At 46.7% G+C, this 24,355-nt stretch overlaps 6 protein-coding genes and 1 long non-coding RNA gene across 14 annotated transcripts; 5 read left to right on the top strand and 2 right to left on the bottom strand.

The window, feature by feature from the left end:
• Positions 1-284: 284 nt before the first annotated feature.
• Positions 285-1,213, top strand: Sbds (SBDS ribosome maturation factor). The gene is made up of 2 exons (XM_002046805.3): positions 285-447; positions 507-1,213. The coding sequence occupies exons 1-2, from the start codon at positions 317-319 to the stop codon at positions 1,132-1,134; spliced, it is 759 nt and encodes a 252-aa protein (XP_002046841.3). The 5' UTR covers positions 285-316; the 3' UTR covers positions 1,135-1,213.
• Ist1 (IST1-like protein) lies at positions 1,147-3,155 on the bottom strand. 5 transcript variants are annotated; one of them, XM_070208436.1, is made up of 5 exons: positions 2,838-3,154; positions 2,023-2,773; positions 1,887-1,949; positions 1,555-1,617; positions 1,147-1,449 (listed from the first exon to the last, which is right to left on the bottom strand). In XM_070208436.1, exons 1-5 carry the CDS (start codon positions 3,017-3,019, stop codon positions 1,237-1,239), a joined length of 1,272 nt encoding a protein of 423 aa, XP_070064537.1. In that variant the 5' UTR covers positions 3,020-3,154; the 3' UTR covers positions 1,147-1,236. The 5 variants fall into 5 exon arrangements, with proteins under 5 accessions (XP_070064537.1, XP_015031187.1, XP_015031186.1 ...); XM_015175701.3 differs by lacking the exon at positions 1,555-1,617 and having other exon boundaries at positions 2,838-3,155; XM_015175700.3 differs by lacking the exon at positions 1,887-1,949.
• A 475-nt stretch (positions 3,156-3,630) lies between these two features.
• Positions 3,631-11,646, top strand: velo (sentrin-specific protease 6 veloren). Of its 4 annotated transcripts, none has more exons than XM_070208434.1 (9): positions 3,631-4,229; positions 4,367-4,467; positions 4,535-5,221; positions 5,920-8,337; positions 8,399-8,513; positions 9,096-9,214; positions 9,280-9,496; positions 9,568-11,015; positions 11,087-11,646. In XM_070208434.1, exons 2-9 carry the CDS (start codon positions 4,375-4,377, stop codon positions 11,456-11,458), a joined length of 5,469 nt encoding a protein of 1,822 aa, XP_070064535.1. In that variant the 5' UTR covers positions 3,631-4,229; positions 4,367-4,374; the 3' UTR covers positions 11,459-11,646. The 4 variants fall into 4 exon arrangements, with proteins under 4 accessions (XP_070064535.1, XP_002046839.2, XP_032290179.1 ...); XM_002046803.4 differs by having other exon boundaries at positions 3,632-4,229; positions 4,367-4,473; XM_032434288.2 differs by lacking the exons at positions 3,631-4,229; positions 4,367-4,467; positions 4,535-5,221 and adding an exon at positions 5,719-5,856.
• Positions 11,647-13,634: 1,988 nt separating this feature from the next.
• Ythdc1 (YTH domain containing 1) lies at positions 13,635-16,802 on the bottom strand. Its single transcript, XM_002046802.4, has 3 exons — positions 16,643-16,802; positions 15,391-16,510; positions 13,635-15,308 (listed from the first exon to the last, which is right to left on the bottom strand). Exons 2-3 carry the CDS (start codon positions 16,334-16,336, stop codon positions 14,125-14,127), a joined length of 2,130 nt encoding a protein of 709 aa, XP_002046838.2. The 5' UTR covers positions 16,337-16,510; positions 16,643-16,802; the 3' UTR covers positions 13,635-14,124.
• Positions 16,803-17,307: 505 nt separating this feature from the next.
• LOC6623909 (membrane protein BRI3) lies at positions 17,308-18,024 on the top strand. The gene is made up of 2 exons (XM_002046801.4): positions 17,308-17,529; positions 17,589-18,024. The coding sequence occupies exons 1-2, from the start codon at positions 17,451-17,453 to the stop codon at positions 17,870-17,872; spliced, it is 363 nt and encodes a 120-aa protein (XP_002046837.1). The 5' UTR covers positions 17,308-17,450; the 3' UTR covers positions 17,873-18,024.
• Positions 18,025-18,481: 457 nt separating this feature from the next.
• On the top strand, positions 18,482-20,635 carry Ids (iduronate 2-sulfatase). The gene is made up of 4 exons (XM_002046800.4): positions 18,482-18,809; positions 18,862-19,897; positions 19,954-20,127; positions 20,359-20,635. Exons 1-4 carry the CDS (start codon positions 18,549-18,551, stop codon positions 20,493-20,495), a joined length of 1,608 nt encoding a protein of 535 aa, XP_002046836.2. The 5' UTR covers positions 18,482-18,548; the 3' UTR covers positions 20,496-20,635.
• Positions 20,636-21,658: 1,023 nt separating this feature from the next.
• Positions 21,659-22,422, top strand: LOC116650509 (uncharacterized). The gene is made up of 3 exons (XR_004303487.2): positions 21,659-21,845; positions 21,918-22,026; positions 22,083-22,422. It is a non-coding gene; the product is annotated as an uncharacterized lncRNA (long non-coding RNA).
• Positions 22,423-24,355: the final 1,933 nt, after the last annotated feature.

The raw sequence follows: 24,355 nt of genomic DNA, 5'->3' as shown, positions 1-24,355 counted from the left end.
CAAAGTGCAGCTTTGTTATTGTGTCTGGCAACAAGCGGGCGTGCCTCGGCCGCTGCATGTTGCCACACACAATTCCATTGGCGCGAATATTGTTGCATCAAAAGTAATCAAATATTGTTAAAGGTTTATGTTTTATCGGAGTATTCAACAATAAAGACAAAAAAAAGTGAAAAGCTAAACGTAATTGCTGGAAGCCGTTACAAGACAGTGCTGTAAACTAAACAATTTATCGCCAATGTTGGTATTTTTTTTTATATGTTTGGTATTATTTGGCTTGCCTGTTTACAGTCACACCGAACAATCAAAACAGTCCAGCATGTCCAAAATATTCACACCTACAAATCAAATACGTCTTACAAATGTGGCCATTGTAAGGCTAAAGAAGGCTGGTAAGCGCTTCGAAATCGCCTGCTATAAAAACAAAGTGCTGTCCTGGCGCAACAACAGGTAAAATAATGCAAACATGCAAGATAGCCATGACTCATAAACTGAACCGATTTCCACAGCGAAAAGGACATCGATGAGGTGCTGCAGACGCACACCATCTTCACCAATGTGTCCAAGGGTCAGACAGCTAAAAAGGATGAACTGGTGAAGGCATTCGGCGCCAAAGATGAAACTGAAATTTGTAAGGAAATCCTGAGCAAAGGCGAACTTCAGGTGTCAGAGAAGGAGCGACACAGTGTGCTAGACTCGCAGCTCAATAGCATAGTCAATAGTGTAGCAGCACTTTGCGTAAATCCCGAAACACGTCGTCCGTATCCGGCCTCCATCATAGAGAAGTCTCTCAAGGATGCACATTTCTCCGTCAAGATGAACAAGAACACCAAGCAGAACACACTGGAGGCAATCAAAATGCTGCGCGACCACATGCCCATAGAGCGCTCACGCATGAAGCTGCGAGTGAGCTTTGCCGGCAAGGAGGGAGGCGGTAAGTTAAAGGATGCGGTTGTCAAGCTGGCCAACGCCGTGGAGCACGAGGAATGGGAGGAATCAACGCTGCATTTGACGCTGCTCATCGATCCCGGCCAGTATCGAGTCATAGACGAGCTGGTGCGCAACGAAACCAAGGGCAAAGGCCTACTGGAGCTGCTCGAACTCAAGGAAGTTGTCGAGAGCGACGAGCTGTTCTAGGCATTAAACGACTTGTATAAAATATATAGTTGATTATTATTGTTAACAAAATTTTGAATGCATAAAGATTAAAACTGTAGGGCGTGTGTGTTAGCATTTGCTTCACTTTCGCTTCTTCAAGTTTTCAAATCGTCGCGACAGTTCATCAAAGTCAATTTCATCGTCATCCCCGCGCTTGTCCCCGCCTGGCACATCCGGCAAATCGTTCGGCACGTTGGGCAGCGATGGCAAATCCATCGGTGGCGGTGCGCTGGGCTGCTCCGGTCCGCCGGGCGGCAGCTTTGAGCGAGGTTGAGGTTTCGGTTTGTTGGCATTCTGCAGCGAAAAAGACAATTATCAGTACATGATTTGTTGTGGTTCAGGTGTAAATATGAATCGTGTGCGTCGTTGCGACGTATCGGTCAAGAGCGAGTCGCTGACCTGCAAATTAACGGGATTAATCGAGGAGTAACGTGGCGGTGGATCATTTTGCGGTTTGGGGCGCTGTTATGCAAAATAAAAAGTTCAGTAAATAAAATCATAAATAATGAAATCATATATAATCATAAGCGGCGATAGCAGGAAGAATAGAAAGCTGACACCACGACCATGACTCATTGTGTTCTCTACACTTACACGCACATTCGTGACACCACAAAGACAACGAGACAACGGAGCGACGATACGTTTGGGTTATAGTGAGTAAAGGGGGGTAAACGAAAAGCAAGTTAGTTTTGGACCATGTCCAGGCATACTACGCGTCGCTAACGTACCAAAATGTTCTCGTCCGGACTGCCAGAGCCATCCGACTCACCGTTGTTGGTTTTAGTTTCGTGCTAAAATTGCACAATCATGCAAGGACATGCAGAAAGCTCAGCATTGAAAATACAGCATTTACCATTAACTTACATTTATAAAATTCGTATTCAAATCCTTTTCTTCTGCGCACTTGCCCTGCGCCGAAGTCGATGCCGGCGGCTGATTGGGCGGTATATTATATGCAAATGGTGGCGGCGGCTGAACGGGAGATGGAGCGGCACAGGCTCCTCCACCAACACCACCACCACCACCACCGCCGCCGCCGCTGCCACCGAAGGGCGGATAGTTAAATGGCTTACTGCTGGGCGGCACTGGCATGTCTGGCAGCTGTGGCATTGCTGGGTAGCCAATGAAGCCCATTTGGGGTGGAGCAGGCGCGCCTCCGCCGCCGCCGCCGCCACCACTAAGATTATTGCGATCTGACAAATCGATTAGATGATGCTGCTGATCGGGCTTTTGCTCCTCCTGCATGACCTGTGGATCAGGCTCGTATTCGATGTTGTAGTTCTTGGCAATGGCTATTAAGTAGTTCTCCACAAGCAGCTTGGGCGGCGCCTGGAGCGTCAGCTTGTGCATCAGCTTCTCCGAGACAAAATGCTCGCCAGTGGCGGTGCGCGAATGCTCCGCAAACTGTGGCCCATACTTATGGACAAAGATGTCAGAGATGACCTTCAGCTCGCCAATGTCGCTCTGCAAGCGAGGGCACACCCAAACAAGGCTCGACACCGGCTCGGCTATGCCAGCATCCAGTTCCTTCATTTGCTGTATCAAGCCAAAGCGTGCCAGCAACAGATCGCAGTACATTTCCACAATTTCCATGGCCTCTACCAGATAATCCTCACTGTAGATGGTTTAGAATATATTCAGACTTGTCAGCTGACCATTAGAATTGGCAAGTAGCCTACCGTATAATATGCTCCACTCGTATGCGTGCCCGTTCTATTTTACCTGTGGCGAGGTAGTCGGCAATTTCCTTGCGGGACTTTTGCGTGAGCTCCGCCTTCTTTTTTTCTAGCAACTTGAGACGATTCTGCGCTAGGCGCAGATTTGTCTTGAGTTTGTTATAGTTGGGGCCACTGGAGAACATCTTGTCACCTGTAGCTGAATTCAGTCAGTGTCCACTATTTACAATAATTTTCTCTTTATGGATGATTCACTTGATTAGGGAAAAACAAACTCTTTGTGTGACGTCACGGGCTGGTGTTGCCAACTATTAGGAACAAAATACATTAAATTTTGCTTAACAAGAAACCCGTTGGTATATCTTATATCAAAGATTCACCAAAAATAATAATGCTTAATAATCTTTTGAATTTTAACAACTTTCATGCTAGCTTATCTCATCTTTCCTTAGAACAATTTAAAAATATGTTTGTAAAAACCAGGCAATCTTATTAAAATAAAAGATTTGTTTTATTGTTTAATGCATATGCACGTAATTTTATTGTTATCAGCTTTTCAACAAATACATGTAACAAATACATTCAAAAATATATCTACAATTAAATAAGTGATAGTGATCAAAATCTATATAATGCAAGGGATTTTATCAAAAACAGCCGTTTAAGTATACACCTAGGTATGCAGCCCTGCCAACTCGACCGAAATGTATTGCTGCGTATTTTTACCACACTACTATGCTGTGTGTTGTTGCTTCATCTTCCTCTTCAAAATAATTCGCAAGAGCTGCGCGCTCCTTTCGCGCTGCACAAGACTTCGTTCAAATTGCCATTAATTCGGATTTTAATTACCAAAACAATTAGTGCATTAAGACAAGACAACCATGCGGACAATGTGTTTTATAAAGGCAAAAGTATCGCACGCGCGATTAGTCAGGAAAATTGTGAAAATTAAGAAAACTCCAGTGATAAGTGGCTTTCGGGCATTTGGTGGTCCCACAAAATTCACTCAGCGCCCTACATGCCAAGTAGAGGTACCACTATACATTAGACGTAAACGCGCCAGAAGCAGACGTCGATAAAAGTGCAAAACAAAACACAACGCTGAAAATATTTGTAAACAGCTGTCGGCCAAACGTCCGCCAGATGGCGCCGCCTCGCCTCGCTTGTTGGCATTGCCAGCTGCAAGTAAACGCCATATTTGATTCTGCCTCGTCGCTTTGGTGTTTGTTAAAGAAAGCGAATTTTCATACAAACAGCATAATTTGATGCTGATGCATATTGTGACTGAAATTTAAAAATAAAAGAAAATGATTTGAATATTACGTGCGAATGAGTGTGTGTTTTATATCGTGAGTTGTAAGGCGTAACAGCAACAACTGGCCAAGGCCCAGAAAGGTAAAAAAAAAAGATGATGCGAAAAGGAAAATTGCGCTGCTGCCTTACGAGGCATGTGACGTCACAGACACACACGCACTCACTGCGTACAAAATAATTCATGGCACAAAACCAACTACAACTTGTCCCTTTTGCAGCGTTCGCCATGGAACAATATATCGTACATAGCAACAGTGAGGACATGGAAATGAAGCCCGTCTACTCGGACCTGCAAGTGGTGCAAGTACCGCACGACGAAGTAAGTGTAAGTACAATAACACGACACCACAGAGCTGAACTCTGACTTAAAGCTTCTCGCCCGACAGTCTCTCGTCCTGCAGGACGATCAGCAACTGGTGTTCAGTGATCAGCAGCAAGTTGTCTACCAGACCGCCGCCCCCGCGCAGTATCAACAACCGCAGCAGACGACAACTGCGAGTCACTACATTATAGGCGCCGAGCTGCAGCAGCAACAGCAGCAGCAGCAGGAAGTGCAGCAACAACAGCAGCAGCAGCAGGTGGTTATGCACCATCAGCATCAGCAGGTGCACTACCAGCAGCAACAGCAGGAAGTGCAGCAGCAGCAGCAACAGTTGCGTCTGGAGCAACAGCAGCAATATGTGCAACAACAACAGCCCGCCATTCAGCACACACAGCAAATCTATTACACATCAGACCAAGTGCTGCAGCCCAATACCATTGTGCAGCATGCATCCATGCAGCAGCTGCAACAGCAGCAGCAACAGAAGAAACAGCAGCAACAGCAAGTGCTGCAGCAGCAACACCAGCAACAGTACCAACAGCAGCAGCAGCACACCGCCTATCAACAACAAACCACGTCACTGGTGCAGGCCACTCCTCAGCAGCAGCAGCAGCAATTGCTGCAGAGCCCACAGCATCAGCAGCAAACGCTGCAGCTGCAAACGGCACCAGCGCAACAGCAGCAGCCGCAGCAGCACCCGCAGATTGTCTACCGCATGACGACCACGCAACAACAGCAGCGCCAAATAAGCGTAAGCATTTTGAATAAGACACCTCATAAGAACCCTTTATGGCAATGGGCTATGGACAAGCAATTCCTTTCGTGCTCAAAAATGTATGTGTATTAGTATCAACGAACATCTCAAATCTCATCTGTAGATTTTCCAAAAACGCCAAATATTTGACCTATAAAATGAATTGTTTACAAATTTAAGTTACCTTTTTGAAATTAGTTCATTTTTATTTGGACCCAATATTTATTTGAAGACATACAAAGAGCTGCGCGTTTCACACCTATACTTAGTTGTATATATATATATATATATATATATTAATACACAAGAAAATAAGGGACGAGCCAAGATCTTAAAAGGAGCTCTTAGCTCGACGAGCTCAAAAGGGAAACTGAAAGTAGTTTATGACAGTAGAATAATGACATCAAAGGCCGAGTTGATTGTTAGTTATCGGCATCTTCTTAACGAGCAATATATCTTTATTATGACAGCTCTCTCAGCCTACGACAAGTCGAACTTAATACTTTTTTTATTCAACAAATGAGAAACAACAAATAATTCATTAAGAAAAACATCCTAGTCCCAATGACTGTCCCATATTAGTCTCAGTTTCTCTGGTTTCGGAAATGCATTGATATTATTTAGGTTTATGTGTGAGTTGTGTCGACAAAGAAAACAATACGATATATAGACTAATGCGCATAATTTGCTTACAGATGCTCAACAACACGCATGTGATTGTGCAACAGCCGACAGGACAGCAGGTGTTGATACAGGCCCCACAGCACCAGGAGCTGATTATGCGACAGGCCACTGGCATTCCACAGCAGGGTATCAATATTCACGCGTACAACAATCGCGTAGTGTACACCACCTCGCCCCAGCAGCAGCAACAACAGCAGCACGTACTGCAACAACACGTGCAACAGCAGCAGCAGCAGCAACAACAGCTACATCTACAGGCCCAGACCACACATCTTGTGCAGACGCGTGTCGTGCCGCAGCAGACAGGCAACGTCGTCTATCAGCAAGTGCAATTGCCCAAAGCGCCACTGCAGCAGCAACAGCAGCCGCAGCCACAGCAGCAGCAACAACAGCAGCAGCAGCAGCAGCAACAAGGACAGGTGCAGGTGCAGCAGCAGCAGCAGCCACAGCTGGTGACCACAGCCACGGGCACACAACTGGTGCGCTCGCCATTCCGGGGTAAAGCCACACGTGGCAGCGCCGTCATTGCCAGACAACCCATTGGAACTGCGGTAACAACACGTGCGGCTTTGGCGCCCACTCTGGTGCGACAAATGCGACCTCGTGGCGGCCTTCAGACCGTAACGGGTGGCATTGTAAGAAGTGTGCGGCAGCCGGGAGTGCGACCCACTCGCACGCAACTGGTGGTGCAGACAAGCGCTGCCGGCGAGGGCCAGACCATGCAGCTGGTGACCCAGCCACAGATGGCCAAGCAGATAACTATAACGAATCTGGGCCAGCCCACAGTGACGGCGCCGGGCCAGCAGATGCAGCCGCGTCATATATATCGCCAAGTGGTCAGCGAACCGTCTGCCAATGCTCAGCAGCAACACCAACAGATGGTCGTGATGCGACAACCGCCCTTACGCTATCGGACCGCCTCGGCGCCAACGGCGGCTGCGCCTGCACCCAACAGCAACACGATGGGCTTGGATCTAGAAGAGAGCATACAGGCGGTGGTGGTAAAGAAAGAGCAACAGCAGCAAAAGCCAGCGCCGACCAATCTGCCCATGCAGCTTGCAACGGGCGGCAACACCACGTTGACCACCTACTACCAGCAGAACTCGGCCGCCAACAGCAGCAGCGAAGAGGAGCAGCAGCAACAGCAGCCGCAACAGCAGCAGCAACAACAACAACTACAACAGGCTCAGCAGCCTGGTGTGCGCACTGCCAGCGGATCCAGCATGAGCTTAGCGGAATACAAGAAACGTCAAACCATGGCAAGTTCACCAGCTCCAACGGCCACGGGCACCGCTGGACTAACGCCCATGCGAACGGCAGCGCCTGCCACTCTGGTGCGGTCGGTGCCCAAGTTGACGCAGACGGCGCCACAGCCTCAGGCAACACAGCAGCAGCAGCAGCAGCAACAGCAACAACAGCAGCAACAACCCAACGCATCTGCCGCACCGCGCATTATGCAATCTCAGCAGCGGGTACTTACTACAGCGCCACCCGCGCCACAGCCGCAGGCGTCGTCCGTGCAACAGACGTCGCACAACAACTACGAGATTCATTCGCAGCACGTGCTGAATAATCGCGCCGGTCAGCCGATTGCGGATCGTGATCGCAACAGCGCCAAAATGTTGGTCATTCTCGCCTCCGGGGAGCAACGTCTGATAACGTTTACGCTGCCGCGGGAGTCGTGTACCGTGCAGGATCTGCTGGAGCAGGTTTGCGTGCCTTTCGACAATAGCACCACCATTCAATGCGTGGAGCATCACGGTGCCAACGTCGACTTTGTAGTCACCGTGGGCTTTTCCGTCAACGAATCTGCCAGTGAACTGATTTCACGCGCTGAGGAGAGTCTCCAAATGAATCGACAGCAGGAGAACGCCGCCGCAGCAGCAACTACAACGCCTGCCTACAATCAACAGCCGGCAGCAGCGGCCAGTGCAGCAGCTGCCGAACAAGTTAAGCGAGATGCAACAGCCGCCGGCACAGGCAGCTCCTCCACAGCTGTGATTGCGCCATCGGAAGGACCCAAGCTGATTGACGGCTTCTATGCCGTTTGCCAGCTGTGCGGCTTTACGGGCATGGACCATGCGAAGTGTGAACGATGTAAACGAGTATTCCAGGAGCCGCCTAAACGCAAATCCTATGTAACCAAGTCTTCGAATGCCTCCGTGGCTTCCATAGCTGGCGCAGGCACATTGGCGGGCGAGCCGGCGACAGCGGCAGACAAGAAACGTGAACTGGCACGTCTCAACAAACAGGTGGGCGGCGTTGGCGGCACTTACGCGCCTGGCTCAAGCAACGTGCGGGGTAGGGGCATGGCAATTAGAGGCGGACGCACGCGCAGCGGTCGGCGAGTGGCCGAGGCGGATCCCGTAGTGTTGCTCAGCAGTGATGATGAGGCTGAACAGGACGAGTCTAATGGCGATGCTGGCAATGTAAGTAGACACAACAGACTTTCTGAATATATTGACATTTCATGACCATTTGCCGCCTCAGTTCTCCAATGCCACCAATGCCAAACGTAATTCGAATGGAAGCGTTAATCAACTGCCTGCTGCATTTGCCTGTGATCCAATACTGCCCGAAGTGGACGAGGAAGCATTATACAAAGGTAAGCGAACAGCAAAAACATTAGGATCTCAATTTCAATATAAAGTGGAATTTAGCAGTAGGAGCTATACAGCATTAGGATTTATTGATCTTAAAGTCATTAATTCAAAAGGCGCACTTTATCTCTACTGTTTTGCATCCCTGGCTTTTACTAAATTACTATGTATATGCATGTGCCGTAATTTGATGTTGGCAATGATATGCGCACGGTTGCATTTGCTGTATAGGACGCCAGATGGCGCTCGAACACCACGCCATTTTTCATACAAGAGCGTAGAAAGAAGAAGAATAACGCAAGGCGAATGCGTATTGGAGAAGTTCCTCACTTCTGCTGCATTAGAATTTGTCGTTTGTTGCTAGATTATTTTAGTTTGTTATGAGTTTGACGCAATAAGTAATTTTAAAAGCAAATAGTTCAACAATGAGTGATGAAGGTAAGCGGCATAGGCAGCAATAAACTACAAGTGAAAAAAATGTGACTGACAGCCGCCACAGCGACAAACAGATGCAGCCACATGTATTAAAGAAAAGAAACCAAATCAATTATAATTCAAACTGTATCCAACTTTATATTTCTATGCAGACTTTGTACGCGGAGATGTTACCGATCTGTCCGATATGCCCGATGGCGAAACATTTACCACCGAACTGACCTGCAAATGTCTGCGCCTGATGCCCTATCGTTTTATGTTAACCGAACCGGTAAGTGGCCAACTCCTACTCGATTTTTTCAAATGCTAATTACGTGTTGCCTCTGTCAATTGCAGGTTACCTTCACCTCAAAGGGCGTGCGCTTGGCCGGAGTGCTACCGGACAAGGACGAGAAGTTCGTGCTGCACATATACAAGCACGAGGTGATCAAGGTTATTGCACACTTTGCCAGCTATGAGCAGGCGCAGCCGCTGGTCACGCTCTACATGCTGAAGACCTGCGCTCAGTATGTGAAGTCGCAGCTGCAGCTGCCCGAAGATGCGCCCAATGAACGTAAGTAGCGATGGTTTTTACTTTTGAGCAGCTATTAACGATTCCCATTTCTTACTTCCATTCTCCTACAGAGTTTGGCGTCAAGTGGCACGGCAGCTTTCACGAACGCCGCTTAATATTGCTCTTTGATACGATCAGTTTTTCGGCTCGCGAGACCCTCAAGTCAATGTTTAGTTTTCTGGATGAAATCTCATCGCGTGATGCGGCGGAAATATTGGAGCGTATCGCGGACTCAGATCGCAAGGCACTGGACAAGCCCACACAGCTGGCACCGCGACAGCTGCGCCCTGACGAGCAGGTCAGTCTGCTTATGTACCCGCCCAAGGGCACGGGCGGACTATGCATACGCATGGAGGATTACGTTTGCCTAACCAAGGAGTCGTACTTGAATGACATTATCATTGATTTTTATCTGCTTTGGCTGCGCAACACCCTGATACCAGAGGCTCAGCGGGAGCGTACTCACATTTTTAGCACATTCTTTTACAAGCGCCTCACAACGCTGACACGTCCAACGGACGTAAAACAGACTGCGGCACAGAAGCGTCATGCACGTGTCCAGAAATGGACGAAACTAGTTGATATATTTGATAAGGATTTTATCATAGTGCCCATTAATGAGCAATCGCATTGGTTCCTGGCCATCATCTGTTTCCCCTGCCTAAAAGGACCCGTCACCTTCGATACGAATCAGCCTGTGGAGCCGCAACATCTCAAGCGTGCGCGCGGCAAAAAGGTCGCTCTGCAGATTGGCAACACAACAATAACACCGCTGTCCAAACGAGAGACAGTCACGCTGCCGGCCATGCCCAGCGAAATCTGTCGCATTGCCGACGACGAAAGCGAACGTGATGAGGCTGAGGGCGATGACAGCGATATGGCGTCTGAGGTAAGTGAGAACTCGAATCCACCTATCAGCAAGGAACCGACAGCTGCGCCAGCGGCAACGCCAGCTGCACCCACGACGACAACGCCGACGTCTTCGGGACCCGCACGAGCAAGTAACGACGACGTGCCGGCTGTGAAGCAGCCTTTGATCTTAATCTTTGACTCTCTGGCGGGTGCCTCGCGCAGTCGAGTGGTGGCCACGCTGCGCGATTATCTGACATGCGAATACAAAGTGAAGAAGCCGGATGCGCAGGCGCACATATTCAACAAGGATAACATGCCGGGACATTGCGTCAAGGTGCCGCAACAGAACAATTTTACCGACTGCGGCCTCTATCTCCTGCAGTATGTGGAGCATTTCTTCAAGGATCCCATTAAGGATTACAGGCTGCCCATCAAGCAGCTAACCAATTGGTTCGATTATCTTACCGTCACCAAAAAGCGCGAGGACATCGCCCAGCTGATACAGCAGCTGATGGATGACAGCAACACACAGCAGCCGCGGCTCATTTTGCCCGTAATCGAGTTTCCCACTCTCAATGGCCAGTTGGTTGAGTATCCCGAGGAGACGGAGAGCGCCGAGTTTGAGGAGGAGGAGGGACACGAGGACGAGGAACACGCTAGTGATATGGTAAGAAGCCCCCTCCGCAGGCAATCCCCATGAAGAGATACTAATTACGCATCAACATTCTAATGTGACAGCACGAGGATAGCACACCCACTGAAATGGAGGTAGATCCCACGGCTGAGGAACTGCAGCAGGCGCAGGCTTCAAAGACGTCCGCACAAACCGTGACAACAACTACGACAACCACCAGCCCCACTGTGATGACAGGAACGACGACGCGCAGATTTGTCCTCAAGCGTCGCCTGCAAAACGGTGCCTCCGCTTCGCCAAACAATGGCAATGGAGCGAATGCTGGAGAGAACAATAACAGTAACCAGGTGGTGATGCCACAACTGGTCAGCACCTCCCCCCTCAGCAACAGCAGTACACCCAGCTCTCTGATAGCAAAAGGGGTTGCCGCTAGCGTTGGCACTGGCAGCCTTAAGATTCGCAAGATCGAACCGTAGCACTCGGGTGCAGACCCTGTCGCAGACATGCCTCCGCTGCAGCTGTTGCAGTTGTTGCGCCCATTGTAAATAATAAAAATAAAAAAAATTTATTATACAAACATTTAAAATAATTATGCCCAACATTTCTTAAATTAATGATAATTATAAAAAACAAAACTCGTCAAATATATTGAATAATGAAGTTACACGGAAAACTCCATTCGTTTGTGCAGAAAATATAAAAGTGCGCCTGTGTTGATGTTATTCTCTTGCAATCTGTGTGTGGGCGTGTAAACTTTCAATTTCTAATGCCTCCTCTCTGCCGCCCTTGCCCAAGAACCAGTTTGCGTTCGCCATGTAAGCTAGAATGTCTGCCATGTATACGACTGCCACAAGCTTACGTGTTTACATGGTGAGACTTTCATAGCTACTCGCAACTTAACTCAATAATAAGTAAAAAGCAGATTTGCCTGCAATTTCTGGAGAGCTACTTTATACATTTAAGTACCCACACTATGTTATTCAAGTAGAAATTAGCGTAGTTTTCGGTGCGTGCACCCTGGGGCAGCTGCCATGTAGCTGATTAAGAATACATGGCAAGCTACATGAAACGCACACATACACATACACGCACATGCATACGTCATGTATTGTTCGGCCTCAAAAGTTGGGTTATGTTTACAGCAGCAACAGCGAGCGGTGTGAGTCGCGGGGGCTGAACAACGAATGACGTGCGCAAAGCAAACGAAAGAAACGCGCCCACCCTAGAAGTTTGAATTGAAAATATGTATTGGCGTTAAGCAAAAAACTATTAAACGAATAATTTGATGTGGCATTATTTAATATGTTTAAAGTATAATAAATTTACTTGTATTTAGTTAAAAAAACGCAACAATTAAATGCCATAGTATTTATTGTTGCAAATGTTCTTTAGAGTGGCCGAAAGCGGTTAACCTCTTAATACCATATATTGCATATGCAATACAGTAGAAAACATTTAACACTCTTATTCCCCAAATTCATTTTAATAATTATGTTTGTTTATTGTATGAAAATTATCGATAACAAATCAGCTGTGCTGTTCATAAGCAAGCAAGCACAACTGTTGCTTGGTCCGGCCGTTTTGAAAAGTTTGGTCACTTTGGACACCAGACGCTTCTCGGGAGTTATTTTACAAATTACCCTAGGGAAATTTTTCGAGACCAAAAATTTCCTTTTGTTTATCAAATGCACTTGACTGCGAAAAGAATGGTAACTAGAATATACAGAAAATGTAGACCTTTTTTTAAATTTGATTTTTTTATTTCATAATTTGTAGTTGTGCGTCCATTAAATATTGTACACAAGATAATCACAGCTTTGGAGTGAATTCAGTCTTCGATCTATGTAAAGCTCATCGACATCCAGTAGCCTCCAGTGCTTCGCCAGGACCTGCAACAGAAGAGAAGAAATAAAAACAAAAAAAAAAAGTGTCCTAATAGTCCAATAGTCAGGTGTCGTGCAGTCTTTTGGTCTCTCGCTCCACAAGGGAACTGAAAACTCGCCAGTCTTAGAAAAATTGCAGTTTTGGAAATATCAATTTGAAAAGTCGTTAGGACCAGAATATAATCGTCTAATATTTTTCATTTCTGAAGAGCCATCCGGCTCAAAATATGCATATGCATTTATCACATTATCTTATACTCGAAAAATATGTATATCTTTGGAGGATTTGAACCTTGTACGAATTAATTTTTCTGGTCTCATTTTGTAGTCGTTCTGTCGCTGAAAGACAGAAATATTTTAGATTTTAGATTAGCATGGGTTATGCTCTTGTCTTGGGGGTTAGCTTGCCGGTCCGGTTGTTAGATTTGATATTAGATTTGGATCGTTTATAAAAAACGATTTATATATATAGATATAAATATAGTATGAGTGCTGTTTGCTTTAGGGGGCTGCGGAGTGCGGGGCGTGACTCGACCCCGACTTCGCATGGAACGTTCAATTTGCAACTCTTTGGTTGCTTTCATCTGACTAAAAGTCCAACTCTCGTGTGGGGGAAGCACCGGGGGGTTAAAAGCACACACACACACACATTACACACACGTCACTGCTTTGATTTTTCATTAACATTGTTAACGGTACGTTCTTGTTGTGCTGTTGTAGGTTGTTGTTGTAGCGTCTTTTAAATAAAGTTCACGTTTTGTGCTTAATATATTTTTTTTCTCTCTTTTCTGTATTTTTTTTTGTTTTGGTTTAAAATATGTATTAGATGATTTTTTTTTTCTTTGTAATTTGCTTATTTTGTAAGTTTGTTTAAATCATAGAGAACTTTCGCATGACATATAGCTAGGCAAAAGAGAGAGAGAGAGTGAGAGTGTAGGAAACAGACAGAGTGAGAGAGAGAGAGAGAGAGTTGGAGTGTTGTGTATAAGAGACGAGCTGTTCGTACGATTGGATTTGCATAACGATTATTGGCGCTGGGGCTGTGTGCGTGGGTCCAGCTGCTCACTTAGCTTACTTTTGTTTTTCATTTATGATTTTCATTGCATTCGAAGACATCTTCGTTTCTACTACTTTTCTTCGACTTTCACACGCGACCGTTGCGACACTTTTCTGTGCATCATTTCTTGAGATGGAGTAGGTTGGTTGGGAGGATTTTCGCGCACTTTTTGAATACCCGTAAACAATACTCAACGACACACTCAACGTCTGCCGTCCCGATAGCTGCGTTGACCCCCACCGCCACCGCCACGATCGCCACGAAATTGTCGCGAGGATCCGCTACGATTGCCGCCATACTCGCGTCGTCGACCGCCCACGGAGCTGTTGTTGTTGTCCCGGTTGCCTGCACTGATACCCGGCACGTTTGGCCCGCCCACATTGCCGCCAGCTGCATTGCTGCTGCCACTACCATTGGCAGCGTAAACCGGAAATCCAGGTGGAGCCGACACTGTCGGGAGACCGGCGTTTTTCCAGGCCGCAAAATCCTCGTAGCTGGGCGCCTTATCGAAACCCGGCGGCGGTGGTCGCATTGGCTGTGGCGGCGGGTAGTCTGGCAGCGGCGGCGCTCCAGGTCCATCATAATACCGCACCGGTGGGGGCAGTTGCTCATACATTGACGCTGGCGCGCCCGGTGGTAATGCGTTGGCAGCTCCCGCAGCCGAGGGCATTGGCAACTGGCCAAAGGGCGGCACAAACGGCAGTGGAGGCAGCTGACCGTGCATGTTGCGTATATAGTCGGCCACATAGGCCTCGGCGGCAGCGGCCGAGGACATGTAGCGCTCCCACGAGGGCATGCCCATGTCACCGGGACCAGCTGCACCGCCAGCCATCTGGCGGTAGGGTGAACCACCGCGTTTAAAGCCGCCGCTGCTGGGCATGCCCATGCCCATGCCATGGTGATGATGATGCCGATAGGGTCGTTGATGATGATGTGGCGCGCCATGTCCATAGCTGCGCTTGTGCCGCATCGGTCCGAGCTGGCTGTTGCCACGGCCGCTACTGTGACCCCGCGTGGAGAGGCTTCGCGGCGCCTTGTAGATGACATGGATGCCCTTCTCGCGCATGACGCGCGCCGTTTCCTTAGACTTCCGCAGAATGGGCGTTAATTCGATTTGTTCGTCCTCGGGAAACAGGCGGCACAGCTCGGCGCCAATTTTGGGCTCAATCTCCTGGCCATCACGTCCTATCTTTACCGGCTTGCCCTCGTTCCACGAGTTGTGCAAGTGCAAGGTGGCATTGAACGACAGCTCCTTGCGACAGATCCAATCCAGCTCGATGACGCCGCCCAAAGCCTTGGGCGAAATGCTAGGGGGCAGCACCCAGGCCACCTGCGGTATGTCCCTACGCGAAGGCGCCGCCATGCGCGCAAAGCCCGCGAATTTACCTATCAGATCAGATATAAACGGGGAGAGATGCACAAGAGAGAGTATTAGTTACCAAAATGGAGTCTCGATCAGGTCGCTTACCGCTCTCGTTAACGGAGAATATGAGCAGCACGTTGCGCGCCTCCTTGAAGGCCTGACTGAGATTGGCATCGTTCTGAGGCAGCGTCGCCCAGACGCTCTTGCTTTTGGACAGCTGCACGTTGTCGCTGTTGTTGGACTTGATCAGAAAGAAGCGGGTGTCGCGAAAGAGATAATTCAGCTTGGTCATGTAGTCATAGGACTTTTGGGTGTTGCCGCCGCCATCCTTTTCCGGCGTAGAGCTCTTCGAGCTGCTCGCCATCGTCACCTTGCTGCGCGCGCCGCCATTCCGTTTGTGCTGTGTGCCCGAATCCGAATCGGAGGACTCGCTATCCGACTCGAGGGCGGGCAGTAGTGAGGGTTTCTCGTCTTCCGCATCGCTAAGATCGCTCTTGTTGCCGCCGGCACCCGCCCCACTCAGATTGGCTGCCGTGGAGCTGCTGCTGCTGGTGGTTTTCTTGCTGCGCGTTTTTTTGATGCTCGGCTCACGTTCCTCGCTGTCCTGTGACTTGGAGTTGGCCTTCTCATCTGTCTCAGCGGGCTTCTTCGACTTGGACTCGCTGCCGCTGCTGTTGGACTTTTTCTTTTTGCCATTAAGGTCGCCTGGTGATGCGTCACGCTTGGTTTTCTTAGACGACTTGCCCTTGCTAGTGGACGCAGCTGTTGCACTTGTTGACGTTGCGGATTTGACAGCAGTTTCTTTGTTTGCTTTACTGCTAGACTTGGTTTTGGTCAGCCGTTTGCTGCTCCTGCTGCCATCCACAGAGGACGGAGCCGTACTTACCGAGCTAATGCTCGGCTCCGAGTCGGAGGCCATGGAGCCAGCTCGCGATTTGGACGCTTCACTGCGCGTGTCGAACGAATCGAAGTCCTGCAATTCCTCGGCAATATCCGCCTCATTCTCGTCCAGGCCGAGATGTACTGCATCTAAATCGGCCATGTCGCGCATTAGCAACTGCTGCGCTTATCTTATTTGACGCAATTAACGGTACTCTGTTTGTTTACCTTCCCACAGTGTTTTGTTGCTGTAGCTGTTGCTTTCGTCGTTGTTGTTGTTGTTGCCCGCTTATAGTACTATGGACTGCTTGGCGGCGGCTTCTCTGCTCTCCTCTTCTATGCGCTCCTTCATTCAAGCGCGCATGAATGAGACAGCAAGCGGAGCAGCGGAAATAGACATAGAGAAAAAATGCCAATCGATTTAGCAAACCGAATCTGCAAAACTCAATTTGCAAATTGCACAGTGTCCAACACTCACTTTCTGCACGCTGCGTGCTAGTAAACGCAGTAGATTTGCGCTCACTTTATTGCACTTTTTGTGTATTTTTCACTGCTTTAATTTACCAATTTAGAAGAACAAATCTTTTACAACGATTTTGCGTCAACAGAGACAAGAGACCAATGGCGGCAGAGAAGTGCCGCTATATGCATACAAGCGCAATGCAGGGTTTCCTTGGGCTTACCATCGAATTTGTATCTACCGACCGGCAACAAGTTATCGAATAGCTAGCGGCCTTTTTTCCACGCTTAATCACTAACCATACAAGACTTGTATGTCTAGAGGCTTAATGCTTGGCAAACTAAACTTTAAATACATTTTAATAGGTCTTTAAATTAAATTACAAGTAGAATTGATATATTAAATATTCAGCAGCAAATACTTTTTATTGTTATTCCATATAATTTTACAATAATTTTTATATTTCTTATTTTACAGCGACTAGCAGCAACAATATTATGATTATATATCTTGATCGTAAGCACTTCCTAAGCAAACATAAAAAAACAAACATCATTTAAATCTAAGTGCTACTGCTGGCAGTTAAAAGACTTTACATTTAAATGGTGACGCACGCATTTGGCGCGTGCATCATTGTGCTCTGCTCCATTCGATAGCAGAGCTGACCAGCTGATTCATCGATAGTCAGAAGAAGGCAATACAAAGAAAGAGCAGGCACAAGCTGACACAATAAAAACAACACAATAACAATAACTAATTAAAGCTAAACAGCAAGTATTAAACACAGTGAGTCATCGAATAAACGGGCAAAGGTTTATTCTTCACCATGTCCGAGAACACAGCAAAAGAAGCCGAGCCACCCAGCTACGAGGAAGTCATGAGAGGCAGTGCGCCCCCCATGCAGGGTGAGTAAACGAATGCCAAAGCAAAACACTTAAACATTACATTTAACCAATTATTGCAGATGCTCGACTCATAACTGGCGTACATCAGGGCGCGCCGACAGCACCACCAAACATGGCCAGTTATGGAGCATTTGAGACAACGCCAGTTAGCATTGTGGTGCAGCCAGCGCTGCCCACAGAGATCATAGTGATCGGTGCGTGCCCGTCGTGCCGCATTGGCTATCTGGAGGACACATTCTCGCCGCTGGGTCTATGCTGTGCAATATTTCTCTTTCCCATAGGCATACTCTGCTGCCTGGCGATGCGCGAAAAGCGCTGCAGCAATTGTGGAGCGACATTTTAGTTGGAGGCGTTGCGCCACCTGGTTAACTCTCGATGATCTGCAAGATCTGTAACTATTCCCTGACACATTGGACTGTTAAGTTTTTAATATCACACAATCAAATTATGCTAACTGGCTAGCTTGTTAATCATTAAACTCGATGTATGTATGTATATGCACATGTATATATCTGTAAATACGGATATCTTAGGCTTTCACGAGGCGTCTGCTCTGCCCGGAATCAGACTCGCCCAAACATTACATTCCATTTGCGATGTCGCCGTTGTTGTGTGGACAAGGCCCGCTTCCGTCAAATTTAATTGAGATATAATGGGGGCGGTTTTGAATTACGCCGCTTGTTTGCTGCCTTCTCTGTTTATTTTTGTTTGCATATATATTTTTGCTCTTTGTGAAACGTAAACAAGTGAAAATTTAAGTTTAAGCATGCACGACCCTCGCATGCCCTGTAAATAAATATATTATTAGACACTCTCCGTAAACTGTCCATTAGTAAATTTTATTATAAAATAATCAATAATCGACCCACTTTCTATGCGAATTGCTTCATCAAAGACAGACCTATAACCATGAATCCAGTTCGTTTTGCCTGACGCCTTTGCAGCTAGCTTATATGCCCTACTGTGTATATTTAATCAGCTCAGTGTAGAACAAAGTCGCCGGCATTCACATCCGCCGCATGGGCATCTTTCAGACTGCAGTCGCAAAAGTCTCTCGAGTAGACATGTCCAATATCTCACCTCTGCTCCAGCTGCTACTGCTGCTGTGGACTACGCTCCTGGCTGGAACAGTGTCAGCCTCCGCCCGATACAATGTGGTAATGGTAATCTTTGACGATCTGAGGCCGGCTTTGGGTGTTTATGGTGATAGCCTGGCGCGCACGCCACATCTGGATGCCTTCGCCCAGGGCAGCAGCTATTTTACACGCGCCTACAGCCAGGTAAGTCTCCAGGACTGCTCCCAAGCCCACTTTTCATCGATTTACCAAATAGCAAGCGCTGTGCGCACCCAGCCGCAACTCCCTGCTGACCGGTCGACGTCCAGACACGTTGCATCTGTACGATTTCTACAGCTATTGGCGCAGCTTTGTGGGTAACTTCACGACCTTGCCGCAGTACTTCAAGGAGCACGGCTATTACACCTACAGCTGCGGCAAGGTATTTCACCCGGGCCTTTCCTCCAACAACAGCGACGACTACCCCCTGAGCTGGTCGGCGCCGGCGTTTCGTCCGCGCACGGAGCAGTTCATGAACTCCCCAGTCTGCCCGGATCATGGCGGGAGCGTGCTGCGCAAGAATTACCTTATATGCCCAGTGCAGCTGCAAACGCAGCCATACAAAACGCTGCCGGATATCGAATCCGTGTCGGAGGCACTGCGTTTCATAGACTCGCGCAAACGCAGTCGCCAGCCGTACTTTCTGGCGGTGGGCTTCCACAAGCCGCACATCAATTTCCGCTTTCCCAGGCAGTTTCTTGGGCGTTTTCCTCTGGCACCTTTCTACAACTACACGGAGGATGCTGTGAAGCCACCGGATATGCCAGACGTGGCCTGGAATCCCTATACGGATGTGCGCTCACGCGACGACTTCAAGCACAAGAACATATCCTTTCCCTATGGACCCATTTCCAGGCAGCAGGCGGCGCAGATTCGACAGGCCTACTACGCATCCGTGGCGTATGTCGACGATCTGTTTGGCAAGCTGATGGCTCGCTTGGATTTGGAGCGCACAGTGGTTGTCGTACTGGGCGATCACGGTTGGTCGCTGGGCGAGCACGCTGAGTGGGCAAAGTACAGCAACTTTGAGGTGGCACTACGCGTGCCGCTTATCATACGCAGTCCAGAGTTTCCATTGATCCAGCCTCGTCCGATGCACAGCATCACAGAGCTACTGGACGTCTTCCCTACGCTGGTGGATCTGGCCCATCTGCCGCCGCTTCCGGCGTGCAATAGAAGCAGCAGCGCACTGGAACAGTTGACCTGCTCCGAAGGAAAGAGCCTGTACCCGCTGCTCCAAGGCTTGGGCTTGGGTAAGTGTCATGTTTGCTTGTGCGTTTACCTTTAGCTAAATCTTTTTATCTCACAGCTGAGGAGCATGTGGCCATCAGTCAGTATCCGCGTCCAGGTATGCTGCCCACAAAGCATCCCAACAGCGACAAGCCCAAGCTGCGCAATATCAAGATCATGGGCTATAGTCTGCGCACGAACTATTATCGTTACACGCTCTGGGTGCGATTCCATGCCCATAATTTCAGTCGAGGTGAGTCAAAGGGTTCAGCACTTCCCCGAGCTACTTACCCTTAAGGTAGAAATACCTTTAAGTTAAAGAGAGTGCCCACAAAAATTTAAATAAAAACAAAAAGGCGAATTATTTTCATTTCAATTTATTTTTCTTCTAATAAATATACAAATTTTTAATATTTAAAAATATGCTTATCGATTGTAGATGAATAAATTAATAACAAAATATTTTGTTTGAAAATATTTACAGATTGGCAGAACATCTACGGCGAGGAGCTGTACGATCATCGTTTGGATTCCGGCGAAGAGTTCAATTTGGCTGCGCTGCCGGAGTTCAATGCCATTCGCCAGCATTTGCGCTGCCGTCTGATTGAGGCCGTGGGTTAAAATCCTGCTAGGGTCAAATACAACAATTCATATGTATTAAAGGAAAAACAACGAAGGAGCCAAGAAATAAACTTCGCAAATTATAAAAAGAAAATAACTTTATTTTCGATTAGACGAGTTTCAATCTTAAGATAGTATAGGTACAGGGACTAGAAATTTTGGAAATATATTTATAATAGTAATAATAATAAAATATTGATAGTAATAATAATTATGAACGTAATATTAGCTTTCATAGTCATATTTAAAATTAATTTCAAATCATTAGTTGATTGATTAGATGGTTGGTTACGTTATACCAATATTATAGGGTATATATTAGTTGGGAGCCATTTTTTTGGCTCTCCACTCTTGTCGCAGTTCGTGCCGCGCCGCGCTGCTCCGCGCATGCGTGACTTGTGCCGTCGCCTTTTCCGTTGCTTCGTTTTGTGAATATTTGTGAATGAAATTTCATTGAACGTTAGCTCTTGCCGCTGCCGCCGTTGACAGCGAAACGTCGCCGTCAACGTCGCAGTCGCTGTTGGCGTCGACGCCCATGCTGTTGCCAGGCGGGTGAAAATATGTTGGCGCTGTTTGGCTGGGTAATTAAATCTGCAGTCGACGCATCGCTTGATCAATCTGGTCTGCCCCTCCCCACCGCCAGCTTCCAGCTTCATTCGGCTGTGCTCTCCAATTGCACACCTACATAACTATGCACACACACGCGCGCACACACACACATGCACATGTGTGTCTAGTATTTGGCGTGGGCTATGCTGGGAGTCGGCTGTGTTGTTGGCTCCGCTTGTCATCTGGCCATATGGGCCGTTTCTTGAGGTGATTAAACTGAATTTTTGGCAGCGCTTTTACTCGCAATGGGCGTTATGAACCACATTTTCCGCTAGCCATACAGCTGCTGCCATTATGTGTGTGCGTGTGTGTGTGTGTGTGTGGTGGGTGTGGCAGATGCCATAAATTGCAGTTATACGTGTATGTGCATACATATTATACATATGATACATAGATATGCATATGTATGGAGCAGCCTACTCGTATAAATTTCGAAAGCTGCGCTTAAACGCGTATTTCTATACCCTGTTAATTTATGAAAGTGTTCAAAAAGCGTATTACATATGTTAGTAATAGGCACCTGACAACTTCGATCTAGATGCAGATTTCAGATACATTTCGGATTACACATTCATTTGATTTTATCTTTATTATGATTTGAATATTATGTTAAATATTATTATTATTTTAAATATTATGATCAGTAAACGTAATGCTGAGCCCTTGCCGAAGTGGAGATCCACCTCACCTGGGAGTTTCTAGTGATCCCAGTGTGAGAAGATCCTCAGCAAAAAAAAAAAGGTATTTGTATAATTAGCATTACTATAAATATTATTATTTATATGCTTTGCTTCGCTCTATTGTTATTTTTAGCATAGCATATAAATAACCAAGTGGTCGAACTTGAATATTCATCATACATTCGTTTAGCTATTGACAAAAGGTTTCATTACATTTTCTACATTCCAAATTGAAATATAAGGTGGGCCACAGTTAGTCTATACTGATATACATACTGATCTTCATTCTCAATTGCAGCTCGAGAACTTCCGGCATGGACGAAGCCAATTTCCCAAATGCAGAAAGTGCTCTTTCTCTAGGTTTTTCTAGAGTATTTTGTCTGATGGGGCCAGGTGCTTGATGGCACACGTCTGGTATGTTAATGTGCAGATTCATGCAGTTAAGGCATTTAAGAGCAGATGAAAGATGAGAGGAATCTGTTTGATTGTTCAAAAGGGCAACGGCTGGCAAATGTTGCTGAAAGACGGGCTCGAAAAATAAACTCGCTAAAAAAGCTATAAAGCTGACAAGTAAATTTGAGCAACATATGTGAGTTAGAGTATGGCAACTAATGTGAATAAATGTGAATACATGTGAATACAACTATATATAATATGAGTTTGTAGGTTGTTGTCGTGGTTGTTGTTTATTTCTAAGCTAATTCAAATGCGTGGGCGTCACAAACGAAATTGCAAAATATGCGTAGGCTGACGGTGGATATGCGAGTGCGAGTGTGTGTGTGCTTGTGTGTGTGATACCTCAACAACATCGTTGCGTTCTTTCTTACCTACGCACAGTTTTCAAGCAACTGAACACGAAACGTGGTGCTCGATGCTCGATGCCCGATGCTTGGCTTCAACACGGGCTCCCAACTTTAGACAACGCATCGTCGCCGTCGCCGTCGCCGTCGTCGTCCCGCTCAAGTTGGCCCAAGAAAAATGCTAATTTTGGTTGACATGCCATAGTTTGGCTAAGGCTAATGACGAAGGTTGTTTGTTAGCTTCGTCAGTTGATTTAATTTTTCATACCCTGAACCCATCGAAAATGCTTAAAATGGGTATATTGGGTTTGTGCGCGTGTATGTGGCGAGCAGAAGTAGGTTTCTCCAAACCCCATAAATCTATTTATTCTTGATCAGCATCAACTGCCGAGTGGAGCTAACCAGCTCTGTCTGTCCGTCTGTATGATCGATTTAAAAGATTATAAGAGATTAAGATTTTAAGATTAAGAATCTATATCGACGGCATGTTATTTGATCACAACTCTTAGCTGATTAGAGCTGGAGACTTAAGTTCCTTGTGGAGAATACGCAGCTCCAAAACCCTGAAGTTTTTGGATAGTCTTGGGCTTTGGTATATGCACACATCTAAATTGTAATATTTAAGCCCTAATAGTTTAATAAAGATCGGACCAAAAAGTAGCATAGTTAATCAGGTATGCATATCTCATATAAATTGTGGCACCAAGGCAAGAAGAAACACAGAATGTTACTTAATAGAACTTTAGACTCGCAGCTTTGTTTAGGGTATCTGCCAGTCGAGTACTTCCGACTAGAGCATTCTTACTTTTTTTAGATGGCTAGTAAACTACGTTGCCCATAACTGGTTGCCAGCCGAGACGGCGATAGGGAGGCGGAGCGCGGGCTCTAAATTTCTTTTGACGGAATCTCCATGAATTAATGTTGGGCCGGATTATGCCAACTGATCATCATCAGCATCATCATTATGATCATTGGCCTCTCCTTAGGCGCTTGCCACTTTATATACATATGTATATGATACTTATACCTTTAACAGATGTCAAGCTGTGTCAAGCTGGAAATTTTGGGTGATTACTTATGCTGATGAGACCCGAGAAGCGCTGCCCAGCTGACAGCCGAGTTTGCCAACTAACAACTAGCACACGTTAAAATAGTTTTTTATGGTAAAGGCAAGAGCTTTAACTAAAAACCATGAGAGAAGACTTTGGCTAACAGATCAGTGTGTGAAGCTAGCCAAATCTTTGCCGTGATCTTTGGATAACTATTTAAGAGCTATTCAGAGATACCCATGGGTCGCCTCTCAATGTCAAGGCCTGATCGCTTCATCAGCGCATTTCTTCAGCTTCAGCTGCTCCCAAATAAAAAAAAAACACGAGCAATAGCCTTGGCCATAAAAAGAGCGACACGACAATGCCAAAAAGAAATTGGTCAAGCAAAAAATATTTTGAATGAAATTCCAGCGACGCAGACGCACAAACAATAATAAAAAACAAGCAGAACAAGTCAGAGCAGGCACTGGGCATGGCTGACTAGGAGATACCCTCTATTTGGTTAATAGACAGATATATTTTTAAGAGTTGCTTCAGAGTCTAGAAGATAGATACAATATAAAACCCTGAGTAGGTAAACATTTTATGTTATTTAAGTTTTTTATTTTTAACTTGAACTGGCTGGAATTCGAACCCGAATCTTCGAACATAGTTTTTTTTTTGTAACATCTTACATATATGTTGAATGGATGTTTAGCACAAGTGCTTATATGTATTACTAG

Source organism: Drosophila virilis, chromosome 3 (assembly GCF_030788295.1).
Source record: "Drosophila virilis strain 15010-1051.87 chromosome 3, Dvir_AGI_RSII-ME, whole genome shotgun sequence".
NCBI lineage: Eukaryota > Metazoa > Arthropoda > Insecta > Diptera > Drosophilidae > Drosophila > Drosophila virilis.
This window is presented reverse-complemented; position numbering and strand designations above follow the sequence as displayed.

Coding starts and splice junctions, on each gene's coding strand:
- Sbds (XM_002046805.3), top strand. CDS start 317: ATGTCCAAAATATTCACACCTACAAATCAAATACGTCTTACAAATGTG. Junction 448..506: donor CTGTCCTGGCGCAACAACAG/GTAAAATAATGC, acceptor CGATTTCCACAG/CGAAAAGGACATCGATGAGG.
- velo (XM_002046803.4), top strand. CDS start 4,375: ATGGAACAATATATCGTACATAGCAACAGTGAGGACATGGAAATGAAG. Junction 8,514..9,095: donor CGAGGAAGCATTATACAAAG/GTAAGCGAACAG, acceptor ATTTCTATGCAG/ACTTTGTACGCGGAGATGTT. Junction 9,215..9,279: donor GTTTTATGTTAACCGAACCG/GTAAGTGGCCAA, acceptor TGTCAATTGCAG/GTTACCTTCACCTCAAAGGG.
- Ist1 (XM_070208436.1), bottom strand. CDS start 3,019: ATGTTCTCCAGTGGCCCCAACTATAACAAACTCAAGACAAATCTGCGC. Junction 1,950..2,022: donor TGAATACGAATTTTATAAAT/GTAAGTTAATGG, acceptor GTGCAATTTTAG/CACGAAACTAAAACCAACAA. Junction 1,450..1,554: donor TTAATCCCGTTAATTTGCAG/GTCAGCGACTCG, acceptor TTTTCGCTGCAG/AATGCCAACAAACCGAAACC.
- Ids (XM_002046800.4), top strand. CDS start 18,549: ATGGGCATCTTTCAGACTGCAGTCGCAAAAGTCTCTCGAGTAGACATG. Junction 18,810..18,861: donor TTACACGCGCCTACAGCCAG/GTAAGTCTCCAG, acceptor TTTACCAAATAG/CAAGCGCTGTGCGCACCCAG. Junction 19,898..19,953: donor GCTCCAAGGCTTGGGCTTGG/GTAAGTGTCATG, acceptor TTTATCTCACAG/CTGAGGAGCATGTGGCCATC.
- Ythdc1 (XM_002046802.4), bottom strand. CDS start 16,336: ATGCGCGACATGGCCGATTTAGATGCAGTACATCTCGGCCTGGACGAG. Junction 15,309..15,390: donor ATTCTCCGTTAACGAGAGCG/GTAAGCGACCTG, acceptor CTGATCTGATAG/GTAAATTCGCGGGCTTTGCG.
- LOC6623909 (XM_002046801.4), top strand. CDS start 17,451: ATGTCCGAGAACACAGCAAAAGAAGCCGAGCCACCCAGCTACGAGGAA. Junction 17,530..17,588: donor CAGTGCGCCCCCCATGCAGG/GTGAGTAAACGA, acceptor CAATTATTGCAG/ATGCTCGACTCATAACTGGC.